Raw genomic sequence first — 27,189 nt, forward strand, 5'->3', positions numbered from 1 at the left:
ATGAGTGTGTGCAACAACACCAACGTTACCGTCGCTGGATGCCATGTGGACCCCCTTCAGGGTTTGGCTTACAGTGCAGTGTTTCTCCTGGGTTTCCTCGTCAATGCCGCCGCTCTGTGCGCCTTCACGGCCCAACGGGACTCCTTGAGCGCCACCCACATCTACATGCTCAACCTGGCCATAGCCGACACCACGCTCCTCCTCTTCCTTCCCTTCAGGATCTACGACGCCTTCTTCTGCCTGCCCAACAATCACCTGTGTACTTTCCTTTTATCCCTACACTTCATCAACATGTACGCCAGCATCCTCACCACCACGGCCATCGGCGTCCATCGATACCTGGTGATACGCTTCCCGCTGCAGGCCAGGTCGTGGAGGAAGAAGAAAGAGACGGCGTTCGCCGCGTGTTTGCTCATTTGGGTATTTCTCGTGACGACGTGCGTCGTCTTCCGAGAGGACAATTACCCGAGGAAACTGTGGACCTGTTTCGAAAGATGCAAAAACATCCCGCTGCGGCCGCAGTTCATGGCCATCCTGGTGTTTCTGGGCTACGTCGCGCCGCTGTCCGTCGTCGTCTTCTGTTCCAGTTGCATCGTCCGCATCCTGATAAAGACGGACAACAAGTCGGGGGAGAAGAAGAGGACCATCGGCATCGTCACGGCGAACATGATCGTTTTCGTCGTCTGCTACACGCCCATCCACGTGAGCTTCGTTGTCAACTTCTTTAGCAAAGTGCCAGACACTTGGCAGGTTGAATATTTACCTGCACGCGTGTATCTCCTCGTGTCCGAGTGGATCGCCTCCACAAACTGCTGCTTTGATTCCGTCAGCTATTATTTTCTATTGAAACGCTTCTATTCATAAGTAAGTGGGAGTCCAGACCGCACGATGACGGCCGAAAATAAATTAGAAACTTAACTTTTTGGAGACAAAATCCTCCCGCGGCCATTTTAAGTCCCAGCATGCCTCATTCAGACAATCTTTTGGCATAAAATACATATTTATTTTTATTTTTTAACACAGTTTCTTAACTGAAACTCCTTCCTAACAGACCAACACTTTGTTTTATTGTGATTTTTGTTGCAGATTCTGATTCTTTAGGTCCTAATCTCTCCATAAAGGTGTCTTATTGACGCTCCAGGAGGCATTTTGGGGGAATCTGGCTCATATCATGCTGGATGTTCATAGTGAAGATGAAAATATCTTTTAAAAGTGATTATTTTGCAGATATACATTTTTTTCCCAAGACTTTGCTGAACAAATACATACAATAAACACAAGTATTGTAATTAATTTGGGCTTCCTACGACGACTCAAACACATGGAAAAGGAGGTCTGGAGCCAACATTGGTAGCACAGTCATCAACGGGTTAAAGGGTTACGTCATCAGGTTCACTAGTCATGGAAAGAATCTATGAGATCTTCAGATTTAACTGTTTAGTTAGTTAGTTAGTTAGTTAGTTAGTTATCAGTAGGCCTCGCTGACTAAACCAAACAAAGCCAAAACAAAGTGAATTTCCATTTTCAATTACAAATGATCATTTTTACAATTGTGCTGATCTTTTAACTGGAAGTTGTGATGTCATTGGTCAGAAAAGGTGCAGAAAGTCAAATGTTCCGTGGAGACCAGAACAGATGGAAAAGCTCTGGATGTTCTTGCACTAAAGTGATTAACTTCTTCATATAATTGATCGTAGACTCATGAAAACAGAAGACATCTGCCAGCTGTAATTGGTTCATGACGCTGTTTTCCAAAAGTTGAACTGTTTTTTATCTGAAAAGTAAGCTCTTGAGAACGTCGGCACTGTGCAACAGTGAATTTGAAGACGCAAAAATCTCCACATGTGAACGGCAGCAGGGGGAGTAAAATGGAAAAAAAGCTTTTGTGTTGCATTATGGGAAATCCAGGAGCTTGATACACTCCAGGCCCTGAAAGACGGGATATCTCGATCACTGCTTCTTGGTTTTTGACAATTTTTTATTATTAATATGTCTCTTGTGAGCCCTCCAACCTTTTGGGTGTGCATTACCAAAACATGTGTGTACCCCTTTAAATTTGCAGATTGCAATATCTATTAATTTAACAATGTTTCGTGATTTATTCCAAGGAAATGAAAAAATAAACTCCTCAGCTTGTTCCATGTGATTTCTTGGTGCCAAATTGTCTAATTGCACAGCTGGTTTGTAGATTTGTAGATACAGTTTTATAACATATATACAGTTATATTGTTTTCCGCTATCAGGATATACAGTGTCAGAATCAAATCTAACTATAACTTTCGCCGTCATCACTAAAGTGCTGCATGAACTCTTCAGCTGCATTAGGGATGATTGATTATTCATATGTGTTTTGGGGTTTTAAATACCTTTTACACAACTGACTCAACCTTTTGCTGATGTGTGATGTTCAAAGCGTGATATCACAACCGAGAACAAGTCCTATTTTCATGTCTGCACGAGACATCTCATCAAAACTCGTCTGAGCTGAGCCTTTCATCCTCACAGAGGAGCTGAGTGACGGCCAGTGTCCGGCTCCCTCTTGTGGCGAGAAAAGAAAATGCAACAACAGTTTTTTTATTTGCCCGCCTCTGCTCTGGAGCGTTGGCCGTAAGCACGTTTAAAACTCTCAATCTGTTGACAAATACGTCTAATTTAAAGAAAAGAAAATGCACTAATGGCACGTGCATTGCTTGAGACTGTGAAGTTATAGTATCGCGTTTGTAAATGTGCGTAAATGCGCGGATACGCATGCAATGTCATGTATTTGTTCCTGCGAGTGCATTCGGAAACCACGCTTAACAACATTAGCAGTCAATTATATAATGTCATTTAATAGCAGTACTCCAAAGATTGATAATTATTATAACAGCAGAATTTTAGCAAACTGCAAAAAAAAACAAAAAACTCAGCAGGCATCAGTCAAAATGAGAAGGCTCAGTTTGTGGCTGAGGTCCGGCCTGCGACTCTACTCTAATAACAGGAAACAGCTGAGCTCAGCAGTCAGCCAGATTCACGTAAATACTGTACATACATCTTATTCACAGCATTGTCACGGAAAAGAAAAGAAAAGAACAAACAAAACCTCACACTTCAAACACAGTCCTGTTTCAGAAGAGCATGAAGGATCCCCTCCCCCTCCCCCCTCCCAAAAACTGAAACACTAAACCTACAGATGATTATTTACACTATTCACAAATGATACAGCTCCTTTTTAAAAATGCAAAAACAAACAGAAAAAGTTGTGCTTTTCCTTATTACTGCACAGTAGAATGACTATAAACAGAAATAAAGGGATGACTATTCATCCACTCACAATACTGACGAGTGTTTTTTCGAGATCCTTCAGTATGGCAGTCGACAGACAGACGGTCACTACACGACAGAGCACGACGGAAAAGGCCCCGGATCCGGACACATATGACACAAAATGAGATACACAAGGTTCCCCCCCCACAACACACACACGCAGCGTTTCAGTCCATTTGAAGGTTTGCTTATGAGCTCCTTTTAAATCATCATTATACAACATTTCAGAATAAACATGGCTGACGTGAAGGCATGAAGGGCGCGACCGAGAGTCTGCGTCCAGTTCTACATATGTACAGGACACAAGATGTCCACAAACAGACCCTCAAACACTGCTGCTGGCGTGCAGACGGACGGGGGAGCCGAAACAAATGATTTCAACAGTACAAGCCCGCCATCGAAATAAAAAAATAATATCTAACATTCAGCGTGTAAAGGTCGAAGGCAAACGTCTCACAAGTATACTGCAATAAGACCACAGCGCACCAGGTGCCCTGCTGACTGTGGTGTCTTCATGGCACTTTAAAACAAGTTTCTCTCAGGTTTTTTTTTGCTTTAGTAATCAGGCATCATTAAATCATTCATGGTTTTGGCACGCAGATGTGAAAAAAAAGTCTTTGTGATTTCCATCTCGAACTTTCAGATGTTTCAGACGTGATGTTTGTTTCTGTTTGCAAGCCAGTGCCTGATCTCTTTTTTTTTTTTTTTTGGAGTTACTGTTTCTCTTACATTATCATTTTTATCTAAATTAAAGTTTACTATGTACAGATAAACCACGTATTGCTGCTCGCCAGCTCAAACCAGCATTCGTTTGCTCATCAAGTCAGTTTTTCTAACAAATCCTCACTATTTTCCAGCTGTTTCTTCAAGTCTTACTTGCTTTTTGTCTCTTTTTCCATCTCTCCGCTAACACACTCGCACCATGTGGTGTTGATGTGAACGGCGGCCATTTTGTAGCACCGGACACTTTGACGGGCTGAATATATATCGTCCCGTTCGCCTGCTGGGGAACATTTCCATTAAACCTATTGGCTTTGAGTTAAAGGCTTCAATCATCACCACGACTGTAACGGCCATTTTGTTTTCTGCATCACGTCTGTGGGGCCGTGACCAACTGTGAACATTTCGCCTAATAAAACCGGACCGTGTTCTCTAATTTCGCATTAATGAACGTGTGCGTTTGTTTGTGGGGAAGAAAAAAAAAGCCCTAAAGTGACAGTGAAGGACAAGGTGTTCATATATTACAGTGCATTTACTTTAAATCCCTCTAAAACACTCTTTTCATTTCCCTTTTCTGTCCAACCCCCCAAAACAAGTCAGTCCAGCGTTAGTGTGCAATCTCCCCAGACGTCCTCGGGGAAATAATTGGTAATTTAAGAGTACATGGGCGCGTAAGGAGGCAAACGAATAGAGCGATGGACGGCGAAGATGCCGTCATTACAGAGAACATGCGGTTAGCAGAAATAGTGCTGAGGTTTCAATCCTGCACTCTGCTCTCCCAAGACGTGAATCACGGTCCCACATCCCGTATTGTGAGACAGGTTAGAGGCATTTGGCACACGCGTGTGCTTCTCGTACACATTGAATACTAAATACCCTCCGTCGGCTGTACAAAAACATGTATGCATCTGCTGCACGTGTGCAGCAAAGAGGACAGAGAGAGAGAAACACAAATAGAGAGAAGGATTTTTTTTGCGTTTCTTCACCATCCAGTCAGTTTGTGTTCACAGTCAGCTGTTTTTGTCTGTGAGTCACCTGCAGCTTCTACGCTGAGATTTCACAGTTTCACTCCAAGTATAGTTGGAAATCAGACCAACAGGTAATATAGCAGAGCACAGATGGGTGGCAGTCTTGGTAATGTCATCCAAGATAAGGGAGGAGGGAAAGGAATCCCGCTTCTAAAGCGGCATCTTACTGGCTCTGCAGCCTCAGTTCATCTGCACAGAGAAAGCATCATGTCCAACTTTGTCCCCCCCCTTCCTCTTCCTGCTGTTATCCTTTCCTTCTTTCTTCCCTCCGACATGCTCTCTCCTCCCTCATCCTGCTCTGCCGCTGACGAGCAGGATGAGGGAGGCAACTCTGCAATGCAGACACAGCAACAACCTCGGTCCGTCTGGCCAATTAGTGCGAGCCGGCCGGGATGTGAGTGGCAGACCCAGCAGCCAGTCGTAAAGAGAGGGAGGCTGACGCCTGAGAGACCCGACGGAGGAGCTCGGAGGGGTGGAATGACAAATAAAGATGTCGGGGAAAACAGAAGGGAGAGGTGAGACAGAATGAGGAGGGAAGAGAGAGAGAAGAGAGATCTACGTAAATAAAAAAAAAGAAAGTCCAGACATGGAAAAGGCTCCCCGTCCACTTCATTTCCTGGAGAGTCACTGGCCAGTCTGAGTCCTATCGCTGCAGTTCTTCTTGCTCATCAGCTGGCTGAGATCCACCAGCTCTCCCAGCTCCCCTCGCTCCAGGGCGCCTCTCAGCAGCGCTCTGGTCAGCACGGGGGGGTGCTGCTGGGACATGTAGGACTGGCCGCCGGGCGCCGGCATGGAGGGCGGCGGCAGGGGGACGGGCACCATGCCGTGGCTGCTCAGGATGTATCCCTCCGGCGCCGGCCAGCGCAACGGCAGCGGCTCGCCGTACTCCGTGTGGGCGCTGGGGGCCGAAACCACCCGCCGGCGCTCCGGCGAGTCCTGGGGCGTCATGGGGTACACGTACTCTCCCGCGGATTTCCGGAGCGGCGCCTTGGGCGTCCCCTTCGCTGCCTTTTCCTGCTTGCTCAGGCAGACGTAGTGCTGGCGCGGCGCATCGTTGCTCCGGGTCTCGCCGCCGCCGTGCCGCCCGCCGCCCCCTTGCTGGAAGAGTCTGGTGGTCAGGTAGACGGTGGGGGGAATGCGGCAGGGCGAGCCCAGGCCCACCGAGCCTCCGCCCAGGTACGTCTGGCTGGTGTCCCACCCTCCGGAGTTGGAGTCGGACAGCCGCAGGCCTCTGCGTTTCTGCTGGGGCGTGTGCTCCGGGGTGGGCAGGAAACCCGGGTCCAGCTCGCCCGACTTCACCCACCCGTTGGGCATGACGAACAGGGTCTCCCCGCCCTGGGTGCAGGGGCGCTCGCCGCCTCCCTGGCGCGTCACGCTGAGCACGGAGCCTCCCATCCCGCCGCCTCCGCCGCCGCCGCCGGTCAGCAGGCCTCTCTCGCGCCGCTGGATGGAGGACTGGGAGGCGCCGCCGTGCCGCCGGCCGCTCGGCTTGTGGGCCATGATCCAGCAGACGGCGAGGCCGGAGAGCGCCGCCCCGATGGTGAACGCCGACACGGCGGACGCCACGAGCAGGTTGAGGGACACCAAGCTCTCCGGTTCAATCAGCAAACTCTGCTGCAGGATCCCTGAAGATGAAGACACAATTACAAAGATGACATTCAGTGAAAACGATGCGAGGGGACATCGCCAACGTCTGTCCACAGGGGGCAGTTTTGAAACGATCATGACCACGGTGCTATTCTGCTGCTAAATGAATGAATCAATAACTGCAATAACACTCATAATTGGCGAACACGGCTTCGGCGTTACGCAGTAATCGTCTTCAGCTCCAGCCTGGCCTTGGGGCTCCACAGGCTCCGGGTTCACAGAGGCCTGCACTTGTCATCAGCACAGCTCAGACCACAGCAGCTGATGCTCCTTTTCTCCTCTCTCTCCAAATCACAACTTTCCACCCTGCAGCCCCGGTCAGTGAGCCTCTCACTATATTACCTCAGTGTTTCCACCCGGCGCTAATCACTCCCATCTGCAGACACGGCAGCACATGCCCGTCCCCGGGCTCGGCCTCCCCGCTGCACAATTCAACCGCTCGGATCGGAGTCCGTCGGGTCTGCGGTCTGGCATCCCCCGACTTCTACTGCTATCGGTTGCTAAGTGCAGGTTGAAAATTAGCGGCCATATCAGTTCAAAACAAATTAATTTGATGAGAGGTTTGATGGGATGTGTTTGGAAATGTGGATTTGGATCTACCTAAAGTGCCCTCTAATGGGGCTGAGCAGTTGCTGGAGAGGAAAAGTACTTATATTTCAGAGCAAAGTTCAAAGAGGCCCTCTCTCTCTCTCTCTCTCTCTCTTTCTCTCTCTCGCTGCCGTGACATCAGAGCCTCCCACCAGAGGTGACATCAGTGTTTTACGCTCAGCTTTTTCCAGCTCGCTCCCTGTTACGCTCGGCCATTCCTCTCTCAGATGGTCAGCTTTGAGAGAACAACGCCTGGCGACCAGGAGGATGTTTTCCCGTCCTGCAGCCTCCACAAGCAGTAACTCTCCCCCCCTCCTCCCTTTTCCTCCCCCTAATTAAACTGTCTCACACTGGGAGCGTGTTGACCTGTCGGCATTGAGGTCGAAACCCAAAATCCCAGTTTCACTCCCACCTTCTTCAGCTCTGGAAAAAAAAAAAAGACACCAAAACACTCAGTTGCTATTATAATGATGGAGTGGATCCCATTATACCTATAATTATAATAAAATGTACTCAATTACAGGTCTTACGTGGAAGTACAGCGTCAGAGTTTTTTGTTTTTTTTCTCAGAACAAAATGTTCAGTGACAAGCAGACGGGCGCAGTGAGGGACTCGGCCACTAGGCGGCGTCGGCCCTCGACACACATGAATGTCACAGTGCTGCAACCCACCGTCACAGTCTCCGAGATGGGAGGTGGTGTTTCCGTACTCCACGTCCTGTTGGAACGGCAGCCTGCAACACATGGAGAGCACAGACTTCAAAACATCCTCCGGTACCGGAAACATGTTTTTACCGTGACCTTAAGTCACTACATACGGTTATGGTGGACGTCATCTCTCACGGTCGAATGTGACTGGGAATAACAATTTACTTTCTGCATGAACAAGCTCACATTTGCATCTAAACTGCACATTAATGGGGACATTTGTTGATCGTTATCAATCACATTGATATGGCACATATCGATGCGTCATCCAGTGTAATGGGACACACTATTGATTTTCTCCTCCTTCCCTCGGGGAGGTCAGAGGTCAGAGGTCAGGGAGTATAGCGATATACTGTGTGTGTGCACACTGTTTGACTTGACGGCGATAATTCTTTGTTTATGGGAATGTTGATTTATAAAAGATAATGATAGTATTCATTAAAAATGATTATTCATTGATAAAGATTTGTATTTAATACAGTAAATCATGTTTGATTAGATACTACGCATCCACACGTCAATAATGTTTTAATTAGCTTACACATTTAAGTAATACAATATTGAAATAATATGAACGTTTACATATTCATAAGAACATTTTAACATTATTATACAGCTGTAGTTAAACTTCCTGACTGAAATGGGAAATAGACCACAATTGCATGAAATTATATGCTGCTATAGAACATTGAGTGTTTGTTTGGCCATTTATTAACCTTTTTATTCATAGTTTTCTTCTTTATTCTTGGTTTTCTCTCTTATGTGTTGCTTTCCAGTCACGGGAGCTTGAATCTACATGATCACCGCGCCACCGCTCGCTTATTTATCCTTCTCATCTCACGCGATGAAGTCCATATTCAACACTTCGCTAACTCGCGAGACCTTTTCATGTTTAACAAACAGGAACGTTGAGACTTTGCCAAAACAATCCTCCACATATAACATCGTGTCCTGTGTCTTTAGGCAGCAGGTGTGCTGCAGAGGAAAGGAACTGTTCACAGGTGGGTGTATCCAGAGCGTGTGTGTGTGTGTGTGTGTGTGTGTGTGTGTGTGTGTGTGTGTGGTTCTCACCGTGTGCCCGGTCTCAGGAAGGAGCAGGTGCTGCCTCTGGTCCAGCCACAGTACGGGTCTCTGGAGGCTAAACAACTCCTACACACCGATGAAAATAACAAGTTCAGAAAGATTGAGCGCTGACCTGATTTTCAATGCGGACATTCAATCTCTCCCTGGGAACGTCAGAGGAAATCAACCCGGGGAACAAGTGTTTTTGCAGGGAGTTAGCGTGTTTATCGCTAACAGGCAACGGGTAACTAGAAACCCGACAATGTGACGAATCCTCATCTGGTAGAAAAACACTCTTCTGGACCAAAACCGGTGCCGGCGCGTCACTCACTTCATGCAGCGTGAGTGGAGGTGGCAGCGGGACGTGGGCACTCGGACCAGGCAGGACGGGAAGGCCAGCAGCAGAGTGTGACTCGTCCGGTCCAGCGACAGAGACAACAGCTGACGGGCCTGAGGAGAGTCCTCGCCACACCTGCAGGAAGGCGAGACGCAGACGAGCGACGATGGGAAACAGAGGGTGAAGCAGCCGGCAGAGGGAACGCAACCTGCAACCTTTTGGCCCTCGAGTCAAGTCGTGACCGGGTTGAAGGCCTCAAGTCAGACGGTGTCATGACCGAAAGCTTAAACAAAGGCTCATGGAAGCAGCAGTGTTTGATCGAGGCTGTGTGGCATGAAGAAATAAACTCTATTTTGTGTAGAACTGAAGCCTCAAAACATGAATAGTTTTAGATATTGTGATACATTCAGGAACAATAAACATATTCTTTTCATCGCAAAGACAAATTTAGCTGAAATGATCACAGAGCTCAAGCTCCACATATTCTATTCTCTACACATTTGATGCTTTTCTTTGCTTCTTTTGGTTTCTGACTGTTGTTTTGGAATAAAACACACAATTTGAATAATAACCTGGGACCTTATAATCGTCATTTTGGACATTTCTTTAGAAAATGTTTATATATATTGAGTGGATAGTTGCAACCAGGCGGTAACTTCCAAATCTGAAAAGGGAAAGCCAATGCATTCGTCCCTTAAACTTGTATTCTTTCTAATAACCATCAGTTGTTTGCAAAAATAAGTCTGATTGTATGGAAGTTAATTTGTTTATTTTCATCTCCACCTTCTCGTGGTTGTAAAACGACCAAAATGCAGAACTCAAAGGCTTACAAGCGGTCCACAAACCAATGGATGACATCACCTACGTTCTCTTCTTCCACACAGTCTACGGATGCAACCGTAAACATCTACCTGCAGCAACATTTCAACAACCAAAGGACGAGACGTCTCGATTCCTACACTCACTTCTCCGTGTTGAATCCTTCCACCTCCTCCAGAAACACGCTGCCGTGGAAGACCGAGTCCCCGCTGTAAATGATTAGAAACTTCAGGATGGTTCCTCGGGTGGAACCCAGGAACAAGACGGTCCGGTTCTTATGGGGACCGGCTTCGGTGTCCACCACCATGGTTGTCAGCTGGTACCTAGACACATCCATGAGGGAAACCACGTTTATGATGCACACTCACACCTTTTTTAACGCTATAAAAAGTTCTGCACGCCGCTCTCAAACCAACTCAGCGTGCGTACCGTCCCATCGTCTTGACCACCCAAGGTCGGTGCCCCAGGAGCGGGACGGTCTCGTCCATCAGTGGGTGGGTCTTCACAAAGTTCAGCACCTCATCGGGCAGCGTGGTGGACGAGCTGAATCTGGATCCCTGCACTGCACATCCTCCCGGTCTGCAGACAGCGAGGAAGAGACAGAAAAGTGAGCGTTGAGGAGTAGACAGATAGACAAGAGGAGAGAGAGAGCGAGCGATAGAAGTCCAGCGAGAGCAAGAAGAAAAAGAGCCAGCGGAGTTCATTTTAGCAGCTGCTGGAGGCTGCATGAGAATATATGCTGAATAGTAGGGAAGTTGCCGTGTGATTGACAGTTGGAGCTTATAGCAAGAGGAGTAAGTCAACTATATATGTCGACAGATGCTCAGTAAAGCAGCACTGCAGCATTTTTGCCCAAGAATGGCTCACGTACACTTTGCGTAACAATACCTCGGTTTCGGCACCGCTTCGTCCGGCACGGGGGTCCAAATAGACTCGGGGGACTTCTGCTCCTTGAACCGGCCCTCGAAGACGTGAGCGAGCTGCTGCATGTCGAACACACACACCGCCGAGCCGGGGATGCTGCCGACGGGGGGGGGTGGGGGGGCGGGGGGAAACACGAAAAGGACACGAGATGAGAAGATGAGAAGATGAGAAGAGCGGCGCCGGTGTGCTTTTGTTTTGCGCGCACATGGCTGGCGTCGCTGTACCTGTTGGGCGGCGTGGAGAAGAGTCCCAGGATGACGTCTCGTCCCTGCATGTGGATGATGTCGCTCGTGGCGTGCAAGAGGTTGAAGTAAAAGTGGGAGTCTCCCGGCACGGAGCAGTTGAGTCGCGCCTTCAGGAATGTGGTCCACTGTTTCTCCAGGACGCGCTGGGAGCCGCCCAGGTCTGCTTTGCACACACGAGCTACGCGAGACACCATCACCTGGAATAACACGGGCATGGTTTTAGTCGAGGGTCAATAGAATACAATGAGGAAGAGGAGGAGGAAGAGGAGGAAAGCAACCTTCTCTAGATGATGAAACTCCATGGCCATCTCTCGGAAGAAGAAATAAATATGAGGCCCCCACTCCATGGAGCTCACGAAGAAGGGCTCTGAAAGATAATACGACAAAAACACAGTTAGACACACACACTCACACACACACACACACACACGTATAGATCAGTAGCGACGCCGTGCCGTGGGCCAAACGTAGCGCTCCACGGTCCGTGACGAGCAGCTGTAATAACAGTCACATGTACATGGGCCGCTGCTGTCCACGGGCCTCGCTCATCAAATATTCATGTTTAAATTATCTTCCTACGACACACATTATTTATCATTTCATTCATCCAGCACCGTTCCAGCTCTGACCTTTTTTTCTCACAAACTCATTGTCTTAAAACCGAGAGTCGAGCTAACCTATAAATACATCACATCTGAGCGTGTTTCACTTCAAATGCATCTATTAAATATAGCCTTTCATTATGTTTGGTTTAATTGAATGGAGCTCATTATTTAGCTCCATGAAAATATTGCCACGACAATTTAAGTTTTCAGTAAAATTACTATGGAAGCCCATTCCCGCCACACAATAAATAAATAAAATTAGGACCAAAAAAATAAATAAATTAGGACCAAAAAAAATATATATATATAAGACCCAAAAAAAAATTAGGACCAAAAAACAACAACAACAAAAAAATTAGAACTAAAAATTAAAATCATCTTCTTTTTTTTTTTTTTTTTTTTTTTTTGCAGTTCCATTCCAGGAGAAAAATGAGAACTTGAAAGTTTTTTTAATTTATTTTTTTGGTCCTAAATTATTATTTCTTTTTTTTTCTTGGTCCTAATTTGTTTTTTTTTGTGTGTGGCGGGAATGGGCTTCCATAAATTACAGATAACAGTGATGGTTTATGATATTTCTTCCAGGACTATCAATTGAAGGTGTCTGACCCTGGAGTCCTCTTAATGAGGTGGTTTCTAAAAAGTAAAAAGTACCTCTGAACCACTTGGAGTCGTGTTTGACCGTGCGGAGGGCGGGGCTGTCGCCGAGGCTGCGATAGATCACGGCATCGATGGCCAGGAAGTCTGTCACGGTACCGGTAAAGAGACTTCCATCTGAGAGCGAGAGAGGAAAGGAGGAGATTAAGAAGAAGAAGGAGAAGAAGAAGAAGGAGAAGATACAGATTGGAGAGATAGCGCAAGGTCAGGGAGATTAAAACCAAACAAGCGATGCAGCGAGAGGTCTGACTATAAATCATTCGTAAAGGAAAACACAAGGGCGCAGACGCTTCAATGTCTGGAGCTTAAACCGGAGTCTGATGTCTGCTAGAAACCCCAAATCATCCATTCGTGTCGCAAACTGAAGACGCTACCTGCAAATAGAGCCACGTTGGCATGTCGAGGATCATAAGGACAGCGCGCCATCCCGCTGACCGGCTCTCCCACCATTTCGAGAGTGTCTTTCTGCAAAAAAAGAACAATATATATATAGACAGATCAACAAACCGGCGAGCGCTCAGAGCGCGGCCGGCCGACAGATAGATGGATACTCACGGTGTAGTTGGCACACAGCGGGTTGAAGGCGTTTGTTCCACATACAAACAGGCCGCCGTGCTGGCTGAGCAGAACCTTGATGAAATTACGGCACTCTCCCTACAGAGGAACGACACAAAGGAAACAGTTGAACGAGAAAATCACAAGGTGCGGGGCAAACAGTGTTAAAACTACCAGCCGGAGCAAGAAGGCTGCAACTGCGAAGAAGGAAACTCGCAGTATTAAACTATCACTAACACCTTCAACCACACTCCATCTGGAGGAACAACGGGACACAGGCTTTGAAAGCTGTCTTCAAAGCGGAGTTTGCTGATTGAGCTGCCGCTACTGCGTCCGAGCAGCATCCCTTTGTGATACTACAACAGAGTCTGATAGCATGAGTTCAATAAACCTGTGTAGGTGGATGATATGGTCATCAGTACAGCAACATTGAATGGCGTTCGCGAGTGTCACGATAGCTTAGCTGTGGGACAAAGTGGGTGATATTTGGGAGCTCCTGAGGTTGAGGCAGAAAGTAGTTAGCATAAAAGCCGCATGGCTCTGCGTACCAGCGCTTATAAAATGAACCCATTCTCGTGTTTATGCTCATGCGTGATGAAGTCTCGGCTGTATGAATGAAACAAATGGATCATCAAATGTTTTTGATAGCTTTGAAAAGAACCAGGCTACTGTTAGCCGTTTGCCCTGTTACCTGTCTGCTAAGCTAAGCTAACCAGCCACTAGCGCCAACACTAGCCAGTGTTTTTACCGGCCAAGACTTTACTTTTTGATCGTTGCTCATTGTTTACAGTCTGATTTGCAACTTGAGATGACTGGAGACAGAGATGTGAGACGACGTGAAACCAGTTTACAAGACGATTTTAGAACAATAACAATAACAACAAAGCCTAAATCATTGTCAGACACTAGTCTATTAGTTATTAATTCTCGGACTACAAACGGAAACCAGATCTTGTCTCATTGCTTCTAGACAGATTATTCCCACTATGACAAAAGTCTACAAAAATCCCTCTCATAATATCACAAATAGAACATTGTTGACAGTATATTATCAAGTGGAAATTCCACATTTTGAAGTGTAAAAAACTGTTTCGGTTGGCATTTGGCCAACAATGAAATAAACCTGCTTCTATTTTTTAAGCTAAGCTAAGCTAAACAATTAGCTTCTGGCTCTTGCACATGGTGGTATCAATCTTATCTATCTCTTGGCAAGAAATCATATGAGTGAGTTTTCCAAAAACTATTAATTTTCCAAAGTTTTAGTCATGGCTAGTGATGGATGCTTTCCATACAGGTGTTTCAGTTGAGTTCAGGTCCCAAGTATTGCTTCTAGCATTAATGTTAGTGGTTCCATCTGTGCTTTCCACGCTATTGCAAACACATTTCTAAGTGTCTGCTGTGAGAAATGTCTATTTTTGGACTGTCGTGACTTCATATGCACACTTACCTAACGCTTTAAGACTGTAAAGTATTAAGTCTGTCCTACATGTCAGATGATTCACAACTGCATCATTAACTCTGAGCCTTATAATTTGATCTCTCTCCAGGAGTTAGTGGGCTTAAGCTTCAACCTTCTGTCTTCTGTCTTCATTCTCGCCATCTCTCTTTCACGGGCAAATCTTTCTCTTCCTGAATTTTCATCACAGCTTGTTTTGCTCGTACATATTTTCTTCTTTCATCCGTGTTCTCTGAAGCAACACATCTCTTTTCGTTGTCTCTCTGGCTCTTTCTTGCTACTCTTTGGCTGCTCCGATCCTCCTCCATGTGTTTCTTTCTCCACCTCCACCTCAACACATCCCTTCTTCTTCCTCAACTGATTTCAATTACTGTTTCCTCCCCGGGGATGTGTCACTTTTTCTGCTCAGTTTGCTTTTTAATGTTTCCTCTTTGCCTCTTTTTCCGTGAGTTCCACCCAAATTGCATTTTACTGGTGGTACATTTATACAATAAAGCTTATATTTCAGGTTACACCCTGTCAAGCAAGCTGCCGTCCCATCAAATCGCTCTCTTTTGTAGATTTTTTATCACATATACCTCTAATATCATCTATCACTTCACATACACACACAATGGCTGCAATATGTTTCCCCACAGGCTATATGGATGAGATATATGAAGATACATCTGCAGGTGTGCAAGACGATGGCTTTCAAGCTCCGTGGATATCTTTCGGCCTGGGCGACGTTTCACTGAGCTAATGAGATTTTCTGTAAATACCGTACGCAGGGAGGCCCGAAGGAAATAAGGTTTCTATAACAGCTGTAGTGTGTGTCCATGCATGTGATGGCATCGATGGTGTCCATGCATGTGCATCTCAAAGTACTATACCTCGTGTTTGCCCTTCATCCGGCACACTCGGATGTCGTTCTTATTGGATTCCCATGTTCGTTTCTGGCAAAAGGGGACAAAACAAAAGTCTGAATAGGCTTTTTTGTGTGTGTTTTTGCACATTTTTCAGTTGTTAGTGCATGTTTGGTTTGTTGTGTCTCACCTTGCTGTAGAAGATCTCATCACCTGCCATGTTATCCAACTCCACTCTGTACAGGTCATCTCTATGAAACACACACACACAATCAGGACCAATGTGATCCTATAGGTGTCTGATATATAATGTAAACAATATGGAAGAGAGCGGCAGATTTGAACATGTTTTATTTGTTGAATCAAACAAATTGTTCTCGGATTTTTACCTAACAACAGATTTAACTTTTCCCATTAGTGAGGGTTTACAAAGTGACAGCAGCTTAAATCTTAATACATTCGGCAAAAAATGAACAGAATATTGACATCGTCACACTATTTCTGTTCGACTGCCAGCTATTTGTGTTTTTATTCTCCAGTTTACTATTTCCTACACATTATTTATGAGAGTAATGTGAACCAGCAGCTTTCACTGGGCATTTAGCGACGCCGCTTCTACTCGCTGCAACAAACAGAAACATAAAATGTCCTCTGCGGAGTGACAGCAGATGGAAGATGAGGCATCAAATGAAGAGCAAAAGGATATTAATGCGAACGCGTTGGTGACACACAGTCGGAGGCGGTTGCTGTTGGTTACCTGGCTCCGATGTAGAGCGTGCGGTTGACTTGCAGGACCGTCTGGATGTGCAGATCCTGTCTCTGAGCCGAGCGATGAGCTCTGCCCAGGAACACCGGATACCTCCGCACGACTGACGTGAACACACACACACACACACAGCGGAGAGTTAAACGCTGACTGAAAAGAAGCGGCTTGATAGATGATAACAGAGCGAGTCAATCTATATATTCACCCCTTTAAAAGGTCTCCGACGCTCATTTGAATAGCGTCTTCGCTCACTCTCGATGCGTTTGTTTCGGAAAACAAAGATAATGTGAAGCGATGATTGGAGAGTGAAACCCTTTTATCCTCTCAGTGTGTTTTGTTGATGCATGAAGCTCCTTAATGGCAACACACGTGTGCAGCCAGTACTGTCCTTTTATCATTAAAATCCCTCTCCTCCCTACATATATACAGAGTACAGATGAAGCAGAGAGAGAAAGTCGCAGTGTCGGAGTATGAGAAAGTTTCAAAGTGGAGGACGGCGGTCTCCACAGGGAGCTCTCATCATCAGGAGACAGATTGGGAGAACGTCTCATTGTCCTTGACTGCAGGGGAGGGAGCGAAGAGGACGGAGCAATCCATCCCCACCTGTCTCCACCCCTTCCCTCTTGTATCACCCCCCTCGGATCCAATCGCCTCACGCTTTCTCATCTTCCCGGGCCTCTCAAAATCCATAACAATCATTTTTCTTGCTCTCTTTTCTTTCTGTCTTTACATCTTTCTCTCTCTCTCTCACATGTATCAGCCTGCAATACAGCCATTGAGTGACGTCTCTTTATCCATCTGTGTGCAGAGAAAGCTGCTCCACACACACACACACACACACACACACACACACACCAGCTCTGACCCTTGACCCCCTCGATTTCCACCTCTGCCACGAAGCCATTCATCATGAAAGCTGCACGTCTACAGTCACACCCACGCACACACTCAGCGGGGGAGGAAACGTACCCTCTACTGGGACGTAGCTGAGCGGACTGGGTTCCTCTGGGAATGAGCCATCCGCCAGTTGGAGCAGCAGAAGAAGAAATGTGAGGGGCGGAGCCATGGTCACCATGGCAGCAACACACATGCACTGCAGAAAGAGAGAGGGGGGGAGAAGATCATTGTTGTGTACACTGCATGTTCTCCTGCATGTGTGTGTGAGAGTGTTATTTACATTATGACATACTCAACAGGTCTGTGTGTGTGTGTGTGTGTGTGTGTGTGTGTGTGTGTGTGTGTGTGTGTGTGTGTAAGAGGACAGGGTCAGAGGTGCAGCAGGGCGACTGCAGCCACCAACCTGGCTCCAGCGGGGAGCTGATGTGTTTCTATTGTCTGCTCACGAGTATAATGGAGCTCTATTGTCAGAGCTGTCACCTCCCATTGTCCCACATTTTGAATCGAATGGGATTCTCACAGTCGTATAACAGACCGGGAGACAAAACAGTCACAGGATTACAAAGCGATGATGTTCCTTCCCTTAACTGTGTTTCTGTATGAACATATGGGCGATATATTACTGGTTGTTTTGTAAGAAAAAACAAAGAATAGCAGGTCTTTAGAGGGAGTAAAAAATAAAGAAAAGGTGAAGGGAGTGACTTTGAGAAGCTGGACAATGTCTTCCCAAAGGTCATAAGTCAAGAATGCTCTAAATCAAGGAAATGAGGAGGAAAAAAACTTTAGTTTTAAGTTAAGAGGCCACAAAAGGTCACACTTTGCAAGATACGTGCACACACACGAACAAAGCAAGAGCCATGCTAGCTGTTAGCCAAGACCCCCGCTGTATGCTAGCTGCCCACAGCTCCTAATATTAGCATGGGTTAAATATGAATATCTCTGTGGGAACATGTGTGACAATGTACAATACATAGTTTTATTTTATTTTATTTGAGTTAAATGCTAACGTGAGCATTTTGGAGATTTCAACCATGTATAGCATTTTAGTTCAAATTTGCTAATTACCGTTCAACACAAAGAAATGTTGCCAAAATAAATGTTAATACTTTTTACAGGTATTTGCTCATAAACCTGGGCAAACAGAAATGTTGATCTCATGGTGGTGAAAAAGTCAAATCTGTAGGATTCCTCCTCTGGGAACCATGAAATATCTGCACAAAATGGCAAATCCATCCGATATTGAGACATTTCCGTGAAGCCGAAGCGCCGGACCGACTGTTCAACAGAGCAAAAACCCAGGACGAGGTGGTCGAAGACACGCCCCATGCTGTACATCAACATCTCCTCACCTATAAAACCAAGACAGTGGAATAACACTGCTGCACATAACTTACAACCAGTCATAAATTGTGCGTCCAACGCCATCAAACACTTTGTAAATCTTTTTCATGCATTTACTCAAAATGCCTGCGGCCGAGCTGCACACACCGTCTTTGATGTGTGAATACTTTGGATTATGAAAGTACAGAAAAAAAGGGAAAGAAAGGAGAATGAAAAGGGCGGAGTCTTGGGTTTCTTCAGCGTTTGATGAAAAACACAAATGAAAAGCTTTCAAATGAAAGAAAAAGATGTGAACTATATGAACGCCGTTCACAAATCAATCTGCATGCTCACCGTTTCCCCCGACCCCCTCTCATCCACCCTTCATCGCTCTCCCTCCATCACCTACCGACTCCCTTCATTCCTCTTCCTTTATTCCTCTCAGCTGGTCTGCTCCAGAGAAGAAAAACCTCTCTACAAAGACAGCGCACCAGGTAGAGAGGTAGGTGACGGCGAGTTGCTAAGGTGATGACAACTGCTATTTGAAGCACACAGATGCTCTGATGGAACGTCCACATTTACATACGCAACGCACCCCTCAGACCGTGCACGGGCTTTGATTGACAGGCCGTTTGACGACATCAGCGAGGCGACGTGGCGCTACAGACGACACGCTGGGGGCCTGCTTCAAATGAAGACTCCAGCCCAGATATTGCAGGTCTGACGCTCTCTGAGGCCTCTCCTCATCAAAAGCACTGGAACAGCCCTGAGGGAGGAGGGGGGGGGGGGGGGGGGGGGAGGGGAAGGGAGGGGGTTTCATCCTAATCTGCATTGGGATTCCCTGAACTAGAACCGATTGAGTCGGGAGTAGCGGGTCATTTCATTACGGCCATTTCATGAGACGGTCTCCAAATTTGATTTGGATCATGCTTGAAGCTAAAATTATATTATGTGTGTGGACTAAAAGGATGAATAGAAGGAAATGAAGCGTGTGTTTCAGTGAGCTTAAGCGTCATATGTTTGTGATCCCACTGCCTCTTCCTCAGAGTCATAACGGAGTCAAATCTGAACCACATATACATACTGTACGTATATAGAGTCAGAGTGACTGTTTCTGAGAGTATCATTGTCTCCATCTGCCACATAATGAACGTCCACACATTCGATTAGATATTTAAAAACAAAAAGATGCTCTTGATAACTCAGGACTTCCCATTTAGAGACAATACTGTTTAGTTATTCATGTGTTTTTAAAAACAAGCCGAGTGCCATGTCGTCCTATTCTATTTGAGAAGAGCAAAGAAGAAAGCAATGAACTGTCCCATAAGTTTCCTTCAGTATCAAATTAATCCCAATTATTATCTGTCTATAGCTCCGTGCATTGCAGACAGAACATGATAATTATGGATTTGCCGGACTTTTAATGGTGCCAATTTTAAAATGAATTCAACAAATATAGACTAAGAATGTCTAATACATGCAGTGAGAGGCATCTTCTCTCTCACACTAAAACACACTCACAAAAAGCCTTCACATGCTACATACCAAAAGGTCTGCGGCCTGCCATTGATGGAGCCTCCTCATTAGAATGTGTATTGATTAAGGCTATTGATCTATAATATATAAACCATCAGATCCGGGCCAAGGCCAACACATTAGAGCCCCGCTGCTGGACAGAGCCATGACGGAGGCAGTATTTTTAATGCTGTGGGCTATAAAAGGGTTTTGGGGCAGCGCTTTGACGCACGGCTATGGAGAGTTTCCCCCGCTGAGGCCCGAAAAGACAGAACAGACAGATGAAAGATGAAAGACAGATGAGGTTTGAGTAAAAGACGGAAAGATACCGCCCGCGACAGACTTGCAGTATCATGAAATCACGCTAAGAGAGAGACAAGCGAGTGGAGGGAAGAAAGGAGCGTTATGTATCTGTGTCAGATCTTGTCGGTGCGATAGCATTCAATGGCGTGACACTGACACGGTTATCATGGGACGCATGTAACGACGGCGACAGCCGCGCAGTGTAATCGACCCTCGCTCGAGGCCGTAACCCATTAGCAAATCACCTGCTAACACTCAGCTCATTAGCCAATCAGCAGGTCATCTGGAGAAGCATAATCGCCCGTTATCAGTTCGTCCATATGCTTCGTCCTCATCAGCCGGGACGTCCTTTTCCTCTCTCGTTCACCTGCCACAGCGGATCCGGCGGGAGCGGTCGGGGTTGAGCGGCATGCTGGGAAATTCTTCGCGGCCCCACAGTATGTCAACAAACTATACGAGATATATCTTTTTCATATTTACTCGCGGTTCCATCGTAAAACGCCTCAGCGGCCTTTAGTGTGTATTGGACGTGCTCATGTTTGCACAAGGCATCCCAACTATTAAAGCTACTGAGCAAAATCAATAAGCTCTCATCCCGATAAACAGAAGACGAGTAAAAAGCAACATGGCCGTCCGCACTGAGCAGCGTTCACTGACCACGAGGAAACGCTGAGGCATGAAGGCAGAAGGCCTCAGCGTCCGTCTGGAGGCACAAACGCTACGACCCGACGCCCAAAACATGACTCCATGAACCCAGTGCAGTACAACAAGACATTGATCCTGCGATACGTGTGTGTGTGTGCGCGTGTGTGTGTGTGTGTGTGTGTGTGTGCGTGTGTGTATTTTGTAGATGTTGACACTCGTCACTGTATCTGAACTGTTTTCTGCTGCCTTAAATCTGTCGTTGTGGTTAACTGCAGGTACAGAACATCTCCCTCTATCTGTCTGTCTTCCTGTCTCTCCCTCTATCTGTCTGTCTTCCTGTCTCTCCCTCTATCTGTCTGTCTTCCTGTCTGTCTCTCCCTCTATCTGTCTCTCCCTCTATCTGTCGCTCCCTCTATCTGTCTGTCTCTCCCTCTATCTGTCTGTCTCTCCCTCTATCTATCTGTCTCTCCCTCTATCCGTCTGTCTCTCCCTCTATCTGTGTGTCTCTCCCTCTATCTGTCTCTCCCTCTATCTGTCTGTCTCTCCCTCTATCTATCTGTCTCTCCCTCTATCTGTCTGTCTCTCCCTCTATCTGTCTGTCTCTCCCTCTATCTGTCTGTCTCTCCCTCTATCCGTCTGTCTCTCCCTCTATCTGTCTCTCCCTCTATCTGTCTGTCTCTCCCTCTATCTGTCTGTCTCTCCCTCTATCTATCTGTCTCTCCCTCTATCTGTCTGTCTCTCCCTCTATCTGTCTCTCCCTCTATCTGTCTGTCTCTCCCTCTATCTGTCTCTCCCTCTATCTGTCTGTCTCTCCCTCTATCTGTCTCTCCCTCTATCTGTCTGTCTCTCCCTCTATCTGTGTGTCTCTCCCTCTATCTGTCTCTCCCTCTATCTGTCTGTCTCTCCCTCTATCCGTCTGTCTCTCCCTCTATCTGTGTGTCTCTCCCTCTATCTGTCTCTCCCTCTATCTGTCTGTCTCTCCCTCTATCTGTCTGTCTCTCCCTCTATCTGTCTGTCTCTCCCTCTATCTGTCTGTCTCTCCCTCTATCTGTCTGTCTCTCCCTCTATCTGTCTGTCTCTCCCTCTCTGCTGCAGCCGCTCTCCACTCGGTGCCTTTGTTACCTTAGCAACCAATAGCAAAGCTCAGCAGAGCTGTTCTCTTGCAGTGAAAGAGGGCGTGGCCTCCCCGCGACACACACACACACACACACACACACACACACACACACACACACACACACACACACACACACTGATGCACATGCTCGAGCTTTAAACCCAAATGCACGTCCATATGAGCGCGTGAACACATTGGAGGACACAGATGTCGGGCCGGGGTCCCCTCTCTCAGCGGGGGGGGGGGGGGGGGGGGCAAAGGAGGGGAGGGGGGCAGAAGGGGGGGGGTTCGGGTGGAGCTGCAAGCTTTGTGTCTCCACCACATCATCCACTCTGCCAAGACAATACAGCTCATTTGAAATCAATATGTCAACAATGGAATATTTCCATTTAAACACCAACAACACATTTATTACACGTTTACGACTGTCTCAGCTGTGTGAGCGTTGTTCTGTCTTTATGTATTTATTATTTTATGTATCGCAAAAGAAAGCAGACTTCCTTTCCTTGATTATTGTGATTTACAATATAGAAACAGAAGCATCAAAACAACAAGCAGCGACGCATCGACACAAAGACTTTGCTGTCCTCCTTTACAACTTCTCATCAGTAACACGCTCGCTGCTTGAAGACGGGATATGCAGGTTAAAGCCGGGAATAAAAGATGGCCTGAGGGTAGAGACGCAGACACGGGCTAAACTGGGAGAAGTGGGTCACCTTCACACTTCAAGACTCCACCCGACCAGCGCTACAGCTTCATTACTGTCATGACTCAAGCTATCGAGCCAGAGTCCTTAGTGAGGGCTGCTCAAGTCATGTCAACCCAAATGAGTTATATTTTGATCATTGCTATGAACATCCAGCATGATCTGAGCAAGATTTCACACAAAAAATGTTCAAGGCCTAAACAACAACCTACAGAGTTGTAAGAATCTGACTAACCATGCTCGGATTGGGGCATGCTGGGTGTTAGAATTTGCATAGGTAATCAACGTTGTGGTTTCCGGGGTTCCTGTAGGAAACGTCACTTGACTTATTTGATCATTTCCTAGTCTGATAATGGACGCTGTGGCGCTGTGTAGTCGACAAAGTCCAGACTCCACAATGCGCCTGTGTCATGGCGTCCATCAACAACACCATTGTGGTCATCAGAAGGACGTTTTGGAGCTTTGGGTTAAGGATCGCTCTTTGGTGTCGCAGTACATCTACTCTTTAATTCACCACAAAGACACAAAGTTAAAAAAAAGTGAAATCATAAAATTGTGCTGACTTTGCAGAAGGTAGAAGATAGAGGTTGTGAATGTTCACGCTCACTGAAGAGGGTTTGGAAACCAGTGATTATTGGCAAAATATTAGCATTTTCACACTGTTGTCAGTCATGTAGCTCATAACGCTAATGTTTAGCTTCCTTGTTAAAGGAACCATGCAACATTATGTGACATGTTTTCTCATATGAGAGTGGTATCAGAGCACATTTCCCAAAACATCAAACCATTACTTTAATTTTACTTTATCAAAGTACGTTTAACTGGGAGGTAACTGGGGATTCAGAGTATATTATAGTATTAAAAATCTCCCATATTAGGCGACGATACGCAAGGTGAACGCCGTGCTGTCGAGGCAAATATGTCGAATTGAAGAGAAAGAAACACATCGATGTGTATTCAGATAGCCAGACCGGTTCACATGCACTCATATTTAAACACAGTGAAGAACAAATATGCATGCACACACACACACACTCACACACACACACACACACACTCACACACACACACACACGCAATCATGCTCTCTCCAGCAGAAGAGTCAAGTCTTTATCTTCTCGAGGTGGGGGCGATATTCCCTCAAGTGGCTGCCTGTCTCCTCAGAGCAGGTCTAATCAGAGTTAAGGGAATCTGTCTTTTGCTGTTAAATATCCCAAAATACTATTCAATCTACATGGTCATTTATATGCTAATGCGAAGGTTGCCTCTGCATAGGCCTTTGACGCAGGTTTATGCGTGCATATGTGTGGGAAATATAGATGGAAGTAATGGAGGAAAGGGGGGAGCTGCAAAGAGAAGATGGTTGTGCAGGGAGAGAAGGGTGAAGATGAAGGAGGAGAGAAGATACAGAGAAGAAGGAGATATTCCCCTGGGTGAGTGCCATAGGTAATTAAAATAGGATGGACAGAGCTGGAGTGTAGCCAGAGAGAGCTCCATCTCCCCTCAGACTTCTTCCCCAATCAGGCCTTCTGCCTAAAGCCAAATTGCAGCTCGTGACAGGCACACAGAAGCGTACGGCTGCAGAGTTATCAGCTTATGGTTAATGGACATGTAGGAACACAAACACACTTCTCACAAATGCAGGTGCAAAGCAATCAAACACTCGCAAATGACTTTGGGCTCCAAAACAGGTAATGCTCTGGTGCTGCACTGAGGACAGAAATGCACATGAAAACAACACACACACACATGCGCGCGCACACACACACACACACACACGTACACATTTACGGTGCTGTACAAAGCTGCAGCAAGGGCAAACGTTACTAACCAGAGTTTGACTGCAGTAAGCACATATACATTCACTGCACAGCGCTGAGCTAGAGGCGAGCGCATGAGTATGCAGTGCACGCACTCAGACACACACTATGAGCACAGAGTTGAACACGCGCACACTCCAGTGCGTACCACGGCAAAGAGAGAAGATGCAATTTAAATGACACAACGGAGATGAAGGCTTTCGATCTGCGAATTTGAACTTGCTGCTTTTCTGATTTGTCACACGGCGTTAATGCTGCACTTCATACTGTACGGGGGGACGTGACATCTGTCTCCATGTGAGCATCTTTTCATCTGCTCGAGTGTGTCTTCAGAGGTTTTATAATATGCAGCGCAGATCAGAATCATCTTGAGAATTGATGTTTTGATATAAATGAATTGTGATAGCGGGCAAAAATATTTCAGTTTTCTCTGTTTTACTGACCACTGCCCCGACCGTCTCCTCGCTTGTCATTTTTCTACTTCAACAAAGACTATGCAAAACAGGCTGAGCTAATGTCTTAACACGGCAGCCATTACCTCACATCTCACACCGTGATCGTGGCTTCTCTTGTGGTGGCGTAGAGCGAGGCGAAAGCTGAAAAGTAGCTCATATTCTCCTCATGTTGTTCTTCGTGTGCTGTGATCACCAGTAAAGGTAAATATAGCTCTTTTGGCAGAAACCTGCTAAGAGGATCACAGCTCACAATAGGTGGTCTACACACACACAACAATCAAAATGCCAGCGCACCTGCTTGTGGATTGACGTGTGCGTGCACACACACACACACACACATGCATCACACGCCCGTACGCAGAGACGACACTTCCCCTGAGAGCTGCCTCTCCTCCTCGCAGGTATAATTGTGTTTCGGCTACACTTTGTTCCTCTCCCCTCAGTTGTGACTGGGCTGCCCAGATGAAAAGCCATAATTAAAAGAGAAAAGTTGTGTTTGTGGGGAAGAAGGGATGGGTGTGGGGTGAGGACGGGATGAAGGAGGGAGAAAGATTAACCACAACAAAGCTTCATCAGGCAACAAAACCATCTCGCGTAGCTCGGAGACAAAGGACTCGGATGCGCCTTTATCTCCCAATAAAAAAAGTCCTCCAAATCCCTCGAGCTAAGCTGCCATAACTAAAGCCTGCCGCTGGCTTAGGTGCTGGCTGAATTTGTTGGACAACAAAAGCAGCAAAATATGAGAGAATGGACCAAACACCCGAGAAATATGGATAGCTCCTCTCCTTTTGTGCAGAGAAGTAACAAGCCAAGTGCCTCAGCGATGGCATTTAAGAAAAGGTTGTTTTCTTATATGCTTATTTTGTTTTGTGTGTGTGTGCAGGTGTGTGTCTCAGCATGAAGTGGATGGTCATTTTCTCACTTCGCAATTCTGTGATGTAAATGAGAACACAGGAGGCAGGAGATTAAACTACTTTTATCTTTCCAAATTGAAACAGCTGTGATATCAATCACAACCAATTTGCCAGGCGGTTAAATGGGAGAACCAGTTGCATGCAAAACGACACACAAACCAACTCATACTTCTTGTGGTTCTCACATACAAGACACTCATAAAATATGCATGCATGTGTACCCTAAGTCGCCACACAGACCGTGCATGTCTTATCATCTGCCCGACCCTGATGAGGATGATGAGGATGAGCGAGCGCCAGAGGTGCTGTTAAGCTGATACAGTGGACAGGAGAAGACACTGCAAAATGATCACACATGTTAGCCCGTTACAGCCCACACAATGTGCACAGGGAAGCATAAAACAGGCTGCTCCTCGGGGGAGGAATCACTGAAGATAGAAAGTCATAAAGATGAAGATGAATAGCCACTGTAAAGTATATGGAGGATTATTACATTGAACATAACTGCGAGGCATTATTATACAGAACATGTGGCCGGTACAGCAACCAAATCCACATTTTGCAGCCAGCTCAGCCTGAGCATCGCGCATCTGGTGGTGCTCAATTTATGGTGCTTTTGACAATTCACAGCAACGTTCACTAAAGCTCCTCAGCTTGTGTGGTGCCTATCTGGCTCCTTTCCTTTTCAAACATCTGGACGGAGTTGTCAGAAAGGCCCAGTCAGGCTCCTAAAAGCCTCTCACGTCCACACAGAACACTTTGCATGAAGGAGTTTATTGTGAATACCTGTCTGAGGATAAAAGCGACTTTCTGACAAGTAAAGCAAGTATGCCTGCACGACACCTGACCCTCTGACCTTGTTAATCCTGTACAATGAAGCCCCGAGGTCCACAGTCTGAGGACTCTGCAGGAATAGTTCACGCAGCAGATGCCCGCCCAGCTAGCTCCCTCTGATCTCGTTGCACTGAGGTCTGCAGACGTCAACACGCTTTTCAAGTGTTGATTTTGTATTAAAGAATCCCACCGAATCCTAAACACTGCACTCTCTGTGAAACTCCAACTTCAAAAGATGCTGTGGCAGGCTGCTTTTGAGGGAAATCAGCATTCCTTCAAATCTCTTGACGCTTGTCACAACTTTGCTTTACTTTATGATCAGATTAGTTCATAATCCTGCATATATTCCTGACGCAGAGACGGGTGGTGACTTCAGGGTAGTTGGGAGTCGATACGGCA

General features: G+C 46.3%; 2 protein-coding genes across 4 annotated transcripts in view; one reads left to right on the forward strand and one right to left on the reverse strand.

Annotated features, from left to right (window-relative positions):
- On the forward strand, nt 1-3,421 carry LOC137802279 (G-protein coupled receptor 35-like). Its single transcript, XM_068600071.1, has 2 exons — nt 1-702; nt 3,347-3,421. Exons 1-2 carry the CDS (start codon nt 1-3, stop codon nt 3,419-3,421), a joined length of 777 nt encoding a protein of 258 aa, XP_068456172.1.
- Nucleotides 2,805-27,189, reverse strand: part of LOC137782106 (semaphorin-6B-like) — a 27,036-nt gene continuing 2,651 nt past the window's right edge. For all 3 annotated transcript variants that reach the window (XM_068571214.1, XM_068571215.1, XM_068571216.1), the window contains 16 exons: nt 17,234-17,357; nt 16,256-16,367; nt 15,689-15,749; nt 15,526-15,588; nt 13,198-13,296; nt 13,017-13,107; nt 12,640-12,759; nt 11,662-11,750; nt 11,363-11,580; nt 11,103-11,234; nt 10,644-10,793; nt 10,361-10,537; nt 9,390-9,530; nt 9,068-9,145; nt 7,961-8,022; nt 2,805-6,679 (listed from right to left, as the gene is read on the reverse strand). In XM_068571214.1, the coding sequence (XP_068427315.1) occupies nt 5,679-6,679; nt 7,961-8,022; nt 9,068-9,145; nt 9,390-9,530; nt 10,361-10,537; nt 10,644-10,793; nt 11,103-11,234; nt 11,363-11,580; nt 11,662-11,750; nt 12,640-12,759; nt 13,017-13,107; nt 13,198-13,296; nt 15,526-15,588; nt 15,689-15,749; nt 16,256-16,367; nt 17,234-17,354 (2,715 nt within the window). In that variant the 5' untranslated portion in view covers nt 17,355-17,357 and the 3' untranslated portion in view covers nt 2,805-5,678. The remainder of the gene's footprint in view (nt 6,680-7,960; nt 8,023-9,067; nt 9,146-9,389; nt 9,531-10,360; nt 10,538-10,643; nt 10,794-11,102; nt 11,235-11,362; nt 11,581-11,661; nt 11,751-12,639; nt 12,760-13,016; nt 13,108-13,197; nt 13,297-15,525; nt 15,589-15,688; nt 15,750-16,255; nt 16,368-17,233; nt 17,358-27,189) is intronic.

Source organism: Clinocottus analis, unplaced genomic scaffold (genome assembly GCF_023055335.1).
Source record: "Clinocottus analis isolate CAN_PGR_092001 unplaced genomic scaffold, fCliAna1.0.p SCAF_11, whole genome shotgun sequence".
NCBI classification, from domain to species: domain Eukaryota; kingdom Metazoa; phylum Chordata; class Actinopteri; order Perciformes; family Cottidae; genus Clinocottus; species Clinocottus analis.